This window comes from Rhagoletis zephyria, unplaced genomic scaffold, assembly GCF_001687245.7.
Source record: "Rhagoletis zephyria isolate East Lansing unplaced genomic scaffold, Rhagoletis_zephyria_1.1 Rzeph_scaffold_00530, whole genome shotgun sequence".
In the NCBI taxonomy this organism is placed as follows: domain Eukaryota; kingdom Metazoa; phylum Arthropoda; class Insecta; order Diptera; family Tephritidae; genus Rhagoletis; species Rhagoletis zephyria.
Window position 1 is genome coordinate 66,380 of NW_016157614.1, and position 15,732 is coordinate 82,111.

Here is a 15,732-nt window from a genome sequence, read left to right on the forward strand (position 1 = left end):
AAAATGGCCAAAAACGCTGTTTTTAGGGGTTTCAACCCCTTTTTTCTCGAAAACGTGACGTGATGGGACATTTTTGACCCCGGATTCGTGTTCAGCACGAAAAATCCGTTCAGAAACACCAGGTCCCGTCTTATTCGCAGAAAAAAAGTTGAAATTTGTAGACCAGTGTTATTGCTATTCAAAAATGTCATAAATGTAAAATAATTTATTGGCTCCTGTGTACGATGATGTGTACACTCATGTTAAAATGAATAACATTTTTATAGTTTATGAACTAATAGTGAAACCGTATGCCATTTTTTTTAAATATGTTTTTTATAAAAAAAAGTATTTTTTCCTTTTGAATGTTTTTTCTCAGATTTATACATACGAAGTACACAAATTGCATATCACAATAAAGCGGGTTTAATCACGTTTACGACGATATAAATTTTTAAAAAATCAGTTTAAACTTGTTTGAAAAATAAGGTCTTTAATTTTTCGAACCTTAAACCCCTTTATAGCACCTATAACATAGAATCAGTTATATATCGTTTAAATAAGAGAAAAAGGCGTACCACGACTATGTTTTTACTTTTTTAGTAGTTTACATACAGTAATTAAAAATTATTTTTTACCAAAGGTCCAATTTCGAACTTCGAAGGCCCATATCTCGATTTCGGAGGCTAACTTCGAAAAACGGAGAAATTACTTTTTTACCTATGACTCAATCTCTTAAAAAAAATGGTTTGGTCCAATACCCAGAAAAAACGTTGATTTTGCCGTACAGTGTTATTGCTATTCAAAATGTCACAAATATAAAATAATTTATTGGCTCCTGTGTATAATGATGTGTTCCTATTAAAATGAATAACACTTTTATTTTTTATGAACTATATTTTATTTATATACCAAAATATATAGATTTTTTTCTGTTACTTAGATTCATAATTTTGCTTTGAATTAAAATGTACTGAAAAGTACTGATTTTTTTAGCATGAAAAAGTCGAATGTACTGATTTCGCGCTTAAAAATTCTGGCAACCTTAGTAGTTACTAAAATATCGCAGTTTTCTTATTTCTGGAAATTACCGTTAAATGGGAAGTGGGCGTGGTTACAGTCCGATTTCGCCCATTTTCAATACCAACCAACCTTGGATAAATGAAAACCTACATACCAAATTTTGTTGAGATATCTCAATTTTTGCTCGAGTTATCGTGTACACGGACGGACAGACAGACAGACATGGCTTAATCGACTTCTCTATTCATTCTGAGTATTTATGTATACATTTGTCTATATCTATCTCGAATCGTTTTGGCTGTTACAAACAACCGTTATGTGAACAAAATTAATATACCCTTGTGCCCAAGTGCGCTCGGGTTTAAAAATTTCGGAATATGTACATATGTACATTAAACTGCATCACTCCCCATACAAAAAAAAATCGGTACTATTTTTCCATTGGAATTATACAATCTATTATATTTTAAGATGTCCACCAAAGTATTTAGGAAAAATATTAAGATTTAAGTGAGCTGGACCGATTTGAAAATACCTCCAAAAATTGAGTTTTTTATGAATAAAAAAAGTTTCTTAAAGTTTTTTTTTTCGAAAAAATCCCTTCAAATGACAAAACGGTTCGAGCTTAAAAAATTTGCATAAAACTATCACAAAAAAATAAACAAAAAAAAGTTGAACGGAATGATGAAATTTTTTATGCTGTTTTTTAACTTTTTCATATATTGGTATAAGAAAAACTTGAATAACTGAACCCAAACTCTTCCGATATAGACTTGAGAGGTGTCATTGGAAAGGTATTTTCTCACCCTTTTTATTTCTTAGCTAATAAACTCGTTCGAAGGAGGAAAGAGAAAAGTAGGATGAACGAACTTCATTCAAAGTTGAATTATTTAAGATGTTTTTGGTGTTTGAAAAAAAATGGAACACGAATGACCTTTTTTGGACAGAAAAAAAACAGTGTGAAAATACCTTTCAACTGAGCTCCTACAAGTCTAAATCAGAATAGGTGTGGCCCTGTTATTAAATTTTTTTGTAAATCAATATTTGAAAAAAGTTAAAAAACCCCATCAAAAATCTCATTCTTGCGATTCCGTTGAAAAGGTTTTTAAATATTTTTATGCAGATTTTATAATCTTAATCTGTTTCGTCGTTTGAGGGGACCTTTTTCAAAAAGTTCTTTAAGATTATTCATAAAAAACTCCATTTTTGGAGGTATTTTCAAATCGGCCCAGCTCGCTTAAATCTTAATATTTTTCCAAAATATTTTGGTGGACGACGAATATAATACATTGTGTAATCCTGGCGGAAAAACCGCAACATTTTTTGGTGATGCAGTCTAATGTACATACATAAGCAGCCATATAACTTGATTTCAAGAGAAACAAATTTTCATTGATAACTTTTTTTATAACACTGTGCGACAGCTCAAATCGGTATTTATTTGTAATTTTTCTCAATTATGGTCATTTTTAATATTAGTTTAAGTCATCTCATTCGAAGGATCAGGTCTTTTTACATATAAATCATTATTAAAAAAAGGGACTTTTATAGCGGGCTGTACCAGTCGCCACGCTCCGTCGCGTCACGTCGATAGGGATGCAAACGATGCATCGATATTTTTGAAACATCGATAATATCGGTTCAAAATTCGATGTTTGCCATCGATGTTTACAATTTCCTAAAATCGCTAAATTGACGATACATCGATGCCAGTTTCAGCGATGTTTTAACATCGACTTTAGTGTGATTCAGACCTGAACCCATTATGCTCCTAAAATTTTTTGTCTGGCCATGAATTTTATTACTTATTCTTTTGGGGAAAATTCAGAAATTCCGTGTATACTCTTATCTTTCGATATTAAAAATGCGTACATAATCATTAAAAAGGGACCGGGTTCCCGTTGAAATTTCAACGAATTTGGGGCTTGGAACTTTAGGCTCGGCGAACTTACGACGGCATGCATTTTTATTATATTTATAGGAAGGGCAAAGGAATATTAAAGCAATACAGGGAAATACATCCATATGTAAGTATTTTTCTAATTGAATTACATACACATTGAATTGAAAAGTTTTAAATTTTCCTTTCAATGTGACTACAACCTAGCAAATTTGGAAACATCGGAAACCATCGATATATCGATGATTTTCTGGCGATGTATTTTAGCATCGATGTTCATTTGTCCGATGCATCGTTCGTCGATGTATGGATGTTACTCCCCAAAATTTGCATCCCTACACGTCGACTCCGTTCGTTTGAACGAATTAAAACATCATACTGTGATAGGAAATTTTTACAAAATTATTATTTAAACACGCTATATCTCAGACGTTTGTGTATCGCTCGATTTGAAATTTTCACACAATAAACTAAAAACTATTCCAAAGAATTTAAGTTTAAAAAACTTCTTAATACTTATTAAAAACAAAATGCCGGTTTTTAGAACTTTTTTATAAAAATAAATGGGGCGGTTTTATTCTAATTAAAAATGTGTGTTATAAAGTTTCAAATCTAATTTCTTTTTTAATGCAGCATTATAGACAAATACCTGAAACAGTTTTTGGGAAATTTTCAGATTTAAATATCAGGTCGTTCAAAAGTTATAACAATATTAAAGTGATGCGCACGTGTGATATATATCGAGTTTAAGTGAAAAAGTGAAAGTCGGCTCGGTTCGGTTGCACGAATTAAAAAAAAATATTAAAATATTAAAATAGGTTTTACAAAGTTCACTCAGCTGAGGATGTATTTTTGCAGTGTCGAGAGCAACTCATACCGTCTGCATTTGTGTTCATAATGAAAATGTTAAATTAATGATAAAAGCACTTGATATAGAAAATTTGCAGATAAAATCCTTACAAATTATCATGATTGCATTAATGGTATTGTATGCGATGATTTCAAAGATACTCGTTTTTTGCGAGAGTGCAAATCTTGTGAGAACATAGTGGAATTAAAAAATTTTTTAAATAACATTCTGGATGAAAATGATATTTCTGAAATTAAATTTGATACTTGGGCTCAAACTGATAGGCGTATGCTGAAAACGGAACTTATGAAAAGTGACGAATTCGTTACAGAATTTTGTGAACGTTTACTTAAATTAAAGACCCACGATTTTCTTCCCAGCAAACAAATGCTCTTCGTGAAAAGTCTAAAAGATAATTTGAAGAAACATGAATTATTGTATGCGTAGATTTTGCAGAAAATTATTCTTTCATAGTAAAAAATGCAGCTAAGTGATTTCATTGGAACAATAATCAAGCAACTGTTTTTACTGTAGTTATCTACTATCAGTTCAGTCACAAACTTGAACAAAAGAGTTTGGCAATAATATCAGATAACTTGAATCACGATACTGTTGCTGTCCATGAGTATCAAAAAATATTTTGCGATTACCTAAAAACTAATTACGAAAATCCAAAGAAAATTTACTACGTCTCAGATGGAGCAGGTCAGCATTTCAAAATTAAAAGCAACTTTATAAACCTCCTTTGTCATGCAGAAGATTTTGGGATTCCTGCGGAGTGGTATTTTCAAGCTACAGCGCATGGGAAGGGAGGATGTGATGGCGTAGGAGCCAATATAAAAGGAAATGCAAGAATAGCTAGTTTGCAACGTTAATCTGGCAATAATATTTTAAACGCTTAAGATTTTTTCATGGGCGAAAAGTTTTTGTAAGGAGGTATTTTTCAGTAGTAACAGGAGTTATGAAACTAGGGTTCGAACGATACTATCGATATTGAGTAAGTATCGATACTGAGGGTATAAAAATGAGTACTTTAATACTCGATACCTTATTTGGTGATTTTACTCGATACTTTGCAAAGTACTCGTAGTATCGAATACTTTTTAAAACGCACACTTTTTAAATTTTTTCTTCCATTGCTTTCTTTGCTTATATGGATTACTATCGTCCAATTTTGTCTATCACTTAAAATAAACTGAAATTGCGTGTATTCTGTTGCATAAAATAAACCAAATAAGTGGAAGTTTAGTGGCCTTATTCATAAAAAATAAAGTAGGTTTAAAGAGCTTAATAAAATGACATTTTCATACATTTTTCAGTTTATAAACCTTTTTTATTTTTTATGAATAAGGCCATAAAACTTTACGCAAAGTTCACGAAAATGCAGATTTTTTAGAAACTTTTTGGGAATGCAGTTTTTTAACCTACTAAAATTTACGTGTAGCCTACTACCGTTGACTTTTAATTCAAACTTGCACATTATTACACTTAAATTGATTAGGCTACAAAAATGCATACTAAAACTTTACAAAATTTTCTTAATAAAACTTGAAATATGTATGTACATTTAACGTTAAAATTACTTCTAACGTGAAGGTAAGTTCTGCAATGAAATAAAAATCAAATATTTTAAATTTCTATTGTTTTAATTTCAGGAAATAACTAGATATACCATTGAAGAATAAAATAATTTTTGTATCCCGAAAAACGTATTTTAATGAGGCCGATACTGAGTAGTATCGATACTTTTCCCCTGATACTTTTAGAGTATCGATACCATGAGCTCGATGCCAGAATGAGTACTCAGTATCGATACCAAAGTCCGAAATTTCGAACCCTATATGAAATAGCTGTTAATACCCTGAAAAAAGATTCGAAAAAGCCTTAACAATAGTAGGTACACTTCAGTTTCATGCATTTATACCAGTTGCAAAAGATACTTTGAAATTAAAAAAAATCTCTTCTGCCCTAGAATTCAAACTTTTTGTCATGATAGAGAACAAGAATCACGGTAAAAAGAAAAACTTTTTGAAAACAAAAACTCAACAAATAAAAAAACCTAAAAAAAACTAAAAAAAATCCAAAAGAAGAGACCTAAATGAGACATCTAATTAAAAGGCAACCTAACTGCGCTCGGTTGGGTATAACTAAATGCAAACATCTATGCGCATCACCTTAATATTGCNCAGTCAAAAGCTTTTTCGCTTTTAATTTCATACTTTTCATATGTGACAATGAAATCAGTTCCACTCATGTGGAAATCAGTTCCACTAATGTGGAAGTCGTAGAGCTTTTTGTTTTATAAATATTGACACAGAATGCGAAGGAAGCTTCTACTTGATAAAAATCTTGATAAAATTTCTTTACAAAAAAATTATCAAGAAAACACAGAATTGGGCGGTAAGTATTAAGAAGTTTTTTAAACTTAAATTCTTTGGAATAGTTTTTAGTTTATTGTGTGAAAATTTCAAATCGATCTATACCCNGCTTTGAGTGAGAGCGGTGTTTATACACTCTTTCTAACTGTCTGGAGAATTAAACTACCGATTTGAAATGGAGTGTGAGCCAAAACACTTCGCTCTTTCAAAGCGATTTGAAATTCAGTTTATACATATGTTTTGAATCGCGGCGAAATGAATTAAAGCGACTTATGCATGCGTATAAACGCAGTANTTTTTAGTTTATTGTGTGAAAATTTCAAATCGATCTATACCCAAACGTCTGAGATATAGCGTGTTTAAATAATAATTTTGTAAAAATTTTCTATCACAGTATGATGTTTTAATTTGTTCAAACGAACGGAGTCGACGTGACGCGACGGAGCGTGGCGACTGTCATAGCCCTCTATTAAGCGCTTTATAGCTCGAAAAAATCAAAAAAGTCCCTTTTTTATTAATGATTTATATGTAAAAAGACCTGATCTTTCGATTGAGACGACTTAAAACAATATAAAAAATTACTATAATTGAGAAAAATTACAAATAAAATTTGTTGCGAATTTTCACCGTGAAAATGGGAAAATTTTGGAAAACGCATAGCACCATCGGATAGCCCGTACAAAAATCTATATAAATCATGGTTTTTGAATTATTTTTCCCATTTTCGGTCTGCTTTTCAGCTATTCGAAAACAAGCTTGTTTTGCACCGCTCAGCGCGCTTGGGACATTTGACGTGAATCGCCTCATATAATTATTCACATTTCAAAAATTGCATACATTTTAAGATATATAAAAAATCTGCCCTTTTTCCCTACGCACGCATTTTTACAGCCAAAATCCCTACATGTAGGGAATTTTTCACAAAAGTATAAAGCGCAAAAATTTCAGGTGCAAAAATGTCTACTAATTTCCAATTATGTTTCAACTAATTGCACGAATTTTATGGTTTCATCTGTCATTTTCATAAAATGCAGGCTAGGGATGCCCGATATTCGATGATAAGACGTAAAATATCGGTGTTTTGTAATCGATTGCGGACTATGCGGAACATCGGCACAGCGATACCTTGTACACATAATCGAAGCGTCGATGATTCGAGATATGCACAGTTCATATGTAGTTACGATTTTTGTATTTCAGGGGACGATATACCTGAACGTGCTGCCACGTATGTTAAACTATAATTCATAAACGGGCGAAGGTAGTAAAATATTTTTTTTGATTTTAAGGTTTTTAATAAACTTTTTTTAAACAAACTCAAACTGAAACTCATAACAGAGGAAAAAATGCATGAGAACAAATGTTGTTAACAATTGCGTGAACCCTTCCAACAGAACTGATTACTTCTGATGAGCACGGAAACAAATTCGTATTTGAAAATTATATCGATGTTGTGTAAAATCGATGATTTTCGGTCCATGAAAATCGAGGATCGATGTTGACCCTCCGATGTTATCACCGATGAAAAAATCATCGCTCATCCCTAATGCAGGCACGCACATGGAAGATTGAAAACAAACTTAACCTTCTTCCCCTTTTTAAGCGTACGTCTGGCTAGCTGCCAACACTTCTGTACGATAAGCGATTTTCACCCAGCTTTCTTTGACGAATTTCTGAGCCTGACGACTCGTATGCTGCTCTGTATTTAATTACACGTATGTATCATAAAAGCGTGCAAGTTTCGTATACAAATTTATTCATCATTCGACAGTGCTTGAATGAAGAATAAAAATTTATTCGTCATTCAAAATTAGAAAAATTATGAATAAAATAATAATAATTCATTCAAAAACGCCCATCCCTGATTTGGTTCTAATAAACCATCGGCTTTAAACTTTGATACGATGAAAGTGATGTAGACGACACCGAAAAATTTACACTTTCATTAAAAAATGTATAGCAGTACCTTAAATAAGTGCGAATAATATAAATTGAGGAAAGACAAGACCCAATCCTTCTTGAATGAAAAATTTACCTCATGGAATGAAAACACTTTATATGGGCCGAGTTTTGAATTGAAATCCACACGTAATTGTTCGACACAGTCATGTTGGTGATTGGTTTTGAGTCGGATGAGATTTGTATTTTATTGACCACCTTATACATTTAAAAGAAAAGAGTTCATTGATTTTGTTAAAAACTGCGTACTAACCAGACTCACCAGGAGAGTATCTGTATCCAAAACCTTTATAATGCCTTGTATGGAGCACCACAGCTTTCCTTGCACATTCAGCAACTTGGTTACAGGACTTGTTACGGTGCCGATTGAAAGACAGTGCGACAAACTAGTGTTCCAGGCAACTGCATAAAATTATAAACAGCAAAAGTTAGGACAAAAGCATGCGCTGCTATTTTGTACATGTAAACGCATAGTGGAGCGGCGAGCAAAGCATCAATACAAACGTGTATGTACGCTTTGCTCTTCACTCTGTGCGCTCCGATTGAAACAAATACGTTTGTAATCGACGCCTTGCCGATGCTCTTTGCTCGCCGCTCCTCAATGCGCTTAGCCTAAGAGAAACAATACACACCTCCATCTCGAAGATATACACAGATATCACCATTGGCCAAAGAAACAAATACACGATTATCCAGGTACCTAGCCAGCGCAAATATTAAATTTAAAACGGTTAAATGTGTACGGTAAATTTTGAAGTGTTCCTACTCACAAAATGGAATACACAGCCGACTGATGTTCAATCTTAATTCTATTCTTCTTGATGCGAATATTATCGGTGCTATTGTACACATGAATGCAGCCGTCTTCCGTGCCAATCCACATAGTTGATAAATTTCCATCGCCATCGTCTGGATTTGAGTCCTGAAAATAAGAATAATAGACATGCAAATATGTATAAATAGTGCCTTTATATTTTTACTATTTTCTTAAGAGTTCGACTAGCGTACTTGGTGCGAGTGATGCGATGGTGTTCCGCTACTACTGCTGCCCGGCAATGTCACCGAAGCGATTGCCTGCACCGAGGGAGCAGGACTGGGTACGCGTTCTACGGTGCTGCTGCCGTTACTGCATATAGCTTCAGCAACAGCACTAACGTTTATAAGACCAGTATCTGTCTCGTCATCACTGGAACTTAGATTCAAATCAAGTTGGTTTTCAGCACTGCCGTGACTACTTGCATTACCCGTTGCGGAGGCGTTGCCGGAGTCAGTTGAGTTCACCGCAACCGCTACAGGTGCTGATGGCGTCTTTTTCTTTTCCGGTGTGCCAATCACAGTTGATGGTTGGAAGTTCGGCGAGATGCTTTTGCGATAGTCCCTCAATTTCTGCGTGTAGCTGTGTTGTGGCGTAGTACTGGCGCTGAGTGGATGCGACTGTTTTGGCTGCTGCGTGCCACTATTTGCGGAGTTCCTATTGTTTGGGTTGTAGGCAGGTACTGAGGCCACGCAAAGAATTCGAGCATTACAAACGCCATTGCAGCTGGTCACGTTTGGCTCCGGGTAGAGAGACATAATGCACACTTGTCCTACGTATCCGTCGCTGTTGCACACCCACACATCGCGCTTCTCGCTGAGCGTGGCCGCAGCGCATGTAAACTGTAGTCCTGCACGAGTTTTCCGTATTGGTATAGACATCAAAAACTCTGGAATGGGGTGTCGCTCGAGTGTGGCAGCTGGTAATGCAAATAAGTTATAAGTGATTTGATTGGAAATGTTGATGCTCCGATGCTTACCCATTTTCTGTTTAGCTTCATTGAAGGTCACCTCCCACTGAGTGCGTTTCTCAGCTTTGCTGAAGACGATCGATAGTTTTTGGCTTCCGTTCCTGAAAATTTATAATCGAAGCTAATTATGTTTTGACCAGCTAGGAGTAGTATGTTTACTTACGGTGAATTGACCAGCAGTTCCAGCAGATTCAGTTGCGTGTCATTTGTCTGACGTTCCGACAGCTGCCGCTGCACATCTCTTAGAAGTTCACGTATGACATCCTCCAAATACTGGTGTGGATATTGCAGCGATGCAGTGATGTCGGCGATTTGTTGTAATTTATTGCAGTCTTCGGCCAAATTTTCAATTTCATTCATTATGCGTTTCACGTTTTCATCTTTAGCTAAAGAAAGGAGAGATAATCCATGATATGACTAAAGAGTTATATGATCGTCTCTCACTCACTCTTCACAATTTCTAAACAGTCGAGGGAGATTTTTGTAAGGAACTTGTATTTGTTAGTATCCAAAGTAGAGGCTACAGTACCAGGGCAGGTAGAGCTGTAAAATATGATGTCACATATAAAAACCAAATATGTATGTTTCTAATGCTCAAACAATACTTACGGATTAGGCTTTCGTATCGTACCGCTACGTTTCTTGATACTTGTCAACACCAATAAATCATTGAACAGAAAGAAGCCGCGCTCTTTACGTGCACCCTGCCCGGACGGCATTGAAACCAAATCGAAGAGTAGAAATTGCCGATCGGGTGTTATCAGGTCTGTGATACCTTCGATAACACCTTCGAGCTCCCGCAAAGTAGCTTCGCGTTGCCCATTTTCAAGTATTTCGCGCTCCTTACAATTGATATGAACAAGTATGTCGTGGACAAGCTTTAGCACGTCCTGTAGATGCTTTTGATCGGGATGATGGCGATCAGTGTGCTTTATAAGTCTTTGAAAGAGCATTTCGTAACTAAGGAATAGAAAAGATTCAATATGTAGCTTAGTGGTGACAGGTAATATGATCAACGGAAATAAGGTCAATTGACTTTATTGCTTAGCTTCACGGCGGCCCGCGTCAGCGCACACCAAGTCACGCTACGCTCGTTCAAAATATGCCAATTTAAGACCCACAATTCTTTCAGTGTTCCTCCGGGGTTTTTGGACATGGACTGTTTCTTCAATTTAATAGTGTTCGCTTTATTTTTGTGGAAACGAAACATTTTTTGCAAGTTATGGATCATTTCTACAGTCTTTCTTCAAATACTTCTCGTATTCCAGCTGTGCGCAGGCGTTTAGTTTTTCGCATCGTGTTTTTACATATTCGTAATTTAAATTTTTTTAATAAAATCAATTGGTGGTAGTTCATGATTGTGTGTGGATTAATATCACAACACTGAGGATTAGGCAATAACCTTATTCACCTCTTAAAAAACAACACTTACGCGGCAATGTTTATTGTAAGAACAACATTTTTTTCTATGAATCGACATACTTTAAGCATTGTTGACGCTGTTTCCATTTGAATGAGGAAATAGCGTCAACGACTTTATTTCCAAATTTTTGTTGACTTTATTTCGCTTTTGAAAAGGTACCACCAGAGTTGGAAATAAAGTCAATTGACCTTATTACCTGTCACCAGCTTATTAACTCGCTATTAATATTATTAAATAGATAGTAAAAGGCGCAGAAAGGAGAAAAACAGGTCAACTTACTTAGGGAACTTTTGTACCGGTTTGATGAGTAGGTTGTCTAGCGTCAATTTTCCTTTATGCTCGCGGGCAGTTATTTCCAAGAATTTCGCAAACGATGGTCGTTGGTGTTTCGTAGTGCGGATAGCGTTCTTCGCGCGGTTGCAGTTATTCACAAATGAAGTGTATACTTCCAGCACCTCCAGCTTTGAAAACTGTTGCATTCAAGTTAAAATAAAGTTTGTAAATATACATAGTACAAATTACATTCTTCTACAACAATCATTGTTGCGCGATTGACCTCACCGTTTCAAGAAAAACGTCGCCAACTTTCTGGTTCGCCTCCCAACTTTCCCAACGCGATTTCAGCTCAGCATGAAATTTTTCGTGAATCTCCAGTATATCGGGTACCATAAAAAAAATCTCGTCCACAGTACGTGAATCGATCATGCCAGCATGCTCGGGAGATTTGAGTACCTTCAGATATTTTGTGACGATTGTTTGCAGTGACTCAACATATGACTGTTCGTTACGTAAGATTTCTTGTACAACGTGGGTGCGTGTATCCTATCGGTTTGAAGGAAGGTAAATATATTTATTGTGGCATTTACAAAAGTAAAAAGAAAATCTTCCCAAAATAATTAAATTTCCAGTTGCACAGCTACCATTAATACACCTCACATATTCTTCTTCTTAACTTACACCATCGTAGCCGCTATAATTCCAACGATTATTTATTTCGAGTTGTGCCCGACGATCGGAGTCGTCCTCTGAATCAGAACAAGTGGTCGACTGCATTTTCTTCAGGCGCTCGCATTTATCGTTTTGATGTGCAACAATCACTTTGTTGATGCGATTAACCGCGGTTGAGATGGCTTGGTTCGCCATAACCGACATTGTCTGAGAAACGCTGGAATTGCTGCTGCCATTTGACGTTGCCGGCGTATTTTGTTGCAAATCAAGAAGACTCAGTCGTAGACTTTCGCGATTGTGTGTCATTTTCACTTAATAGTTTCCTTATTATTATTTACTTAATATGTATATTACTGTATTTTTTAATTAGTTGAGATTAAATATTTGAACTGGGTTAAATTTATTCCGTTTCTATGTTATAATTGTCACTATTCGCTTTAGGTCAGTTATTAACAGCATTTTCCTTTGATGAGCTCTGAAATTTATTTTTCATACGTCCACTTATATCAGAATATATGTATGTACGTTTCTAATTTTCAGAAATGTGGTAAAAACAAACATGCAATTAGCAAAACGATTGGCCGCCTTTGCCTGCTGGGAATTTAAACTATTTCCTTAACATAAGAAGACTTCCTTCTTTAACAATAGTTGATATATATATAAATAGCTTTTGTTCTTAGGGACATGGTATCGAACCGAAAGTATCGATATAGTACTCATTTAAAGTATCACTGTAAAAAATATCGGGTAGCCATTAATATTGTGATTAAAAGACTCGATATTCCTAATGTCGATACCAAATTCCAAAAAATTAAATCTGAATATTGGTATTATTTTCTAATACAGAATGAACCTTATTAAGTGTTTGCTTTTGTAGAGGACATCACCGAAGGCGCGGGTTGAAATTCCGCCATATGCTAACCTAAGATTGTAAACATTTCTGCTCCTTAATACTCAGAATATATTCATTTTGCTTTACATACAAACTGCGAAACAATAAAAGTCTTATAACTTATTTATTGTCCAATTTGGCTGTTTTTTGTTGGTTATGTAAGCAGAATATATTTGCGAAAAACGGTCTCGCCAGGTGGCATCAGAGTCGAGATATTTTGAAATGGGACCGCAAGGTGACATAAAACGTATGTTTTATTTGCGTTAAAAATTAGATTAAAACAATATTAACAAAAAAGTTTCAATGGAAATTTTAGTAACGCCAGATACTTCGGCTGATAAAACAAATAACAAAAAAAATTTCGACAAACTGAAAATTCCTCATTTTTTTGAAGTCGGTTAAAAAGTAGGAAAGATTTTTACATTTAGGAACTTGGAAAATTAGCCTCAAATATTTCAAATATTACTATAAACAATTTTATACAATTAGTCTTGCCCAATTCGCAGAGTTTTTCAATTTTGTAACCACTTTGAAACGTTACAAATGCGCTTTGCTTTTATCTCTACTAAATATCTGTAATTTTTTTTACTGAATAAAGGTATACTTAATTATTATACAAATATAGAAAAGCTTTTAAAATTTTGACTTTTTCAGGTGTGCTTTGTTTTAAGCACATCAAAACGAATTTAGTAAGAGACAATTATTTTTAATACAGTGTACATATATATTATTAATCACGTTAACTCTGTAATGTGTATTTAAGATTCGATACGATACAAGGGGTCTGGTACTCGATTCCAAAAATATGGTTTTAAAATTATCGAGTAAAAAATATCAGATGGCTAAAGAATATCGTATCGTTTCGAAATTCGTGTCCCTATTTGTTCTAACTAAAAGCAAAATGCAACCGAAGGCCGATTTTTCCCCTAAGCCGAACCGAACATTCGGCTATGATTTAACAACGGGCCGATTACCGAAGCCAGAGATTTAATTTAAAGTACAGATATTTCTCAGCAACTGTTTTAAATAATTCAAAGGAGATAATATTCTAATGTGTAAAAATATCAATGTCTCTAGTCCCAACATACGTCAATGTTTGTTCGGTCCCTGATGCACTTATCGGAAAAGGGATCCCTATATGTTAATCTAGACAAAAAGCTACCGGCGTGAAAAATCTAAATCGGACGACAAATGCGATTTTACGAATAGATCGGTCCCTGGTCCACTTCCCAGAAAAAATTATAATCTATGCTAGTCTAGGAAAAAAGCTATTTACGTACAACATTTCAAGGAAATCGGATCATAACGAAGATTTTTTTTCGAATAGATCGGTTCCTTGTCCATTTACCGGAAAAAGGACCCTATATGCTAATCTAGGAAAAAAACCTACGTTCCAAATTTAAAATAAATCGGACCATAAATAAATTTTTTTCGAATAGATCGGTCCCTGGTCCAAATAGGGACTTGCCATTCGCGAGATTACTTGTTACAAAAAAGGAACGTCTCTTTATATAACACAGGCCATCAAAAATAGAAAAAAATTTGTTGCGGCAAATACTAAAGCTTTTTTTGATAGACGAGCGAGGCGATATAACCTTCCATTTAGGCTTAAATTAAGGCTTGAACTTTCAACTACAACCTCTGAAAATACCATTCCAGCACCTTGAACCTAAGGTAAAAGCCATTTATTGAACACCAAAAGTTGATTTTTGGCTCAATTTACACCAAGTTATACACCAGTGTGCTACTTGAGTATAGAAGATATAGATAGATTGTAAACACCTACATACATATTTAACAAGAGCAAGAGGAACAGCTGCAGGAAGAGCTGGATATGAAGTTTCATGTTGTTTTGTTTAATGCACTGTTGTTTTCATTCCCGGCTTTCAAGGCTGTGCATATTTTTAGCTGAAACTACACTGAGGGAAATAATGCATAGTAAAAATGAATTCTTTATATTTGATTACACAGTGCTACAAAAAAAACAAAATTGAATACACTTTTGAAGCGACCTAGAAGAGATTGTTCACCTGGTCGAGTTATCCACGAAACACCCTTCAAAGGATTTGTAACACCCCCAAAATCTGGATTTAAGGCCAAAAAACTGTTTTTTCAGAGTTTTCGTTGAAAAAAAAATCATTAAAAATCTTATTTTCAACCGTTTTTTAAATTCTAGACGGTTTTGGGCAGAGAATTGTTGACACTTTCGAATTATACAGTATTTTGTTCATTTGAGAGGGGTATGAGATGTTTTTCACGCGAGAAATTGAATTTTTTGAAAATTTTTTCGGTTTTTCCGGTTTCGACGTAATTTTTTTGCCACTAATTGACAATGAATGAACTTCTTTGGGCATGTGTCATCGAGAGGCATTCACTACTTAATTACACAAGTGTTTTTTTTTTGAAACAAGTAGAAAATACAGCTGAGTTTCATCTCTATGGGTAATAGCTATCTTGTAAATGAAGAAAGTTCAATATACAAGGAAGTGGTTCAAGAATTCTCGGAAACTAATTTAGAAATTGTATGCAAAATGTCCATCAAGATCCATTTTTGGCATTCTCATTTGGATAATCTTGGTCAGTCTAGCTACGAACC

At 34.6% G+C, this 15,732-nt stretch overlaps 1 protein-coding gene across 1 annotated transcript in view; it reads right to left on the reverse strand.

The window, feature by feature from the left end:
• The window catches only part of LOC108360163 (uncharacterized), a 175,536-nt gene that overhangs the window by 33,398 nt on the left and 126,406 nt on the right, over positions 1-15,732 (reverse strand). Inside the window, exons 5-15 of the mRNA XM_017612346.1 lie at positions 11,858-12,118; positions 11,576-11,766; positions 10,483-10,833; positions 10,322-10,416; positions 10,037-10,259; positions 9,883-9,974; positions 9,098-9,822; positions 8,860-9,011; positions 8,722-8,789; positions 8,352-8,491; positions 8,166-8,287 (exon numbers count right to left, since the gene is read on the reverse strand). Coding sequence (XP_017467835.1) covers positions 8,166-8,287; positions 8,352-8,491; positions 8,722-8,789; positions 8,860-9,011; positions 9,098-9,822; positions 9,883-9,974; positions 10,037-10,259; positions 10,322-10,416; positions 10,483-10,833; positions 11,576-11,766; positions 11,858-12,118 — 2,420 coding nt within the window. The remainder of the gene's footprint in view (positions 1-8,165; positions 8,288-8,351; positions 8,492-8,721; positions 8,790-8,859; positions 9,012-9,097; positions 9,823-9,882; positions 9,975-10,036; positions 10,260-10,321; positions 10,417-10,482; positions 10,834-11,575; positions 11,767-11,857; positions 12,119-15,732) is intronic.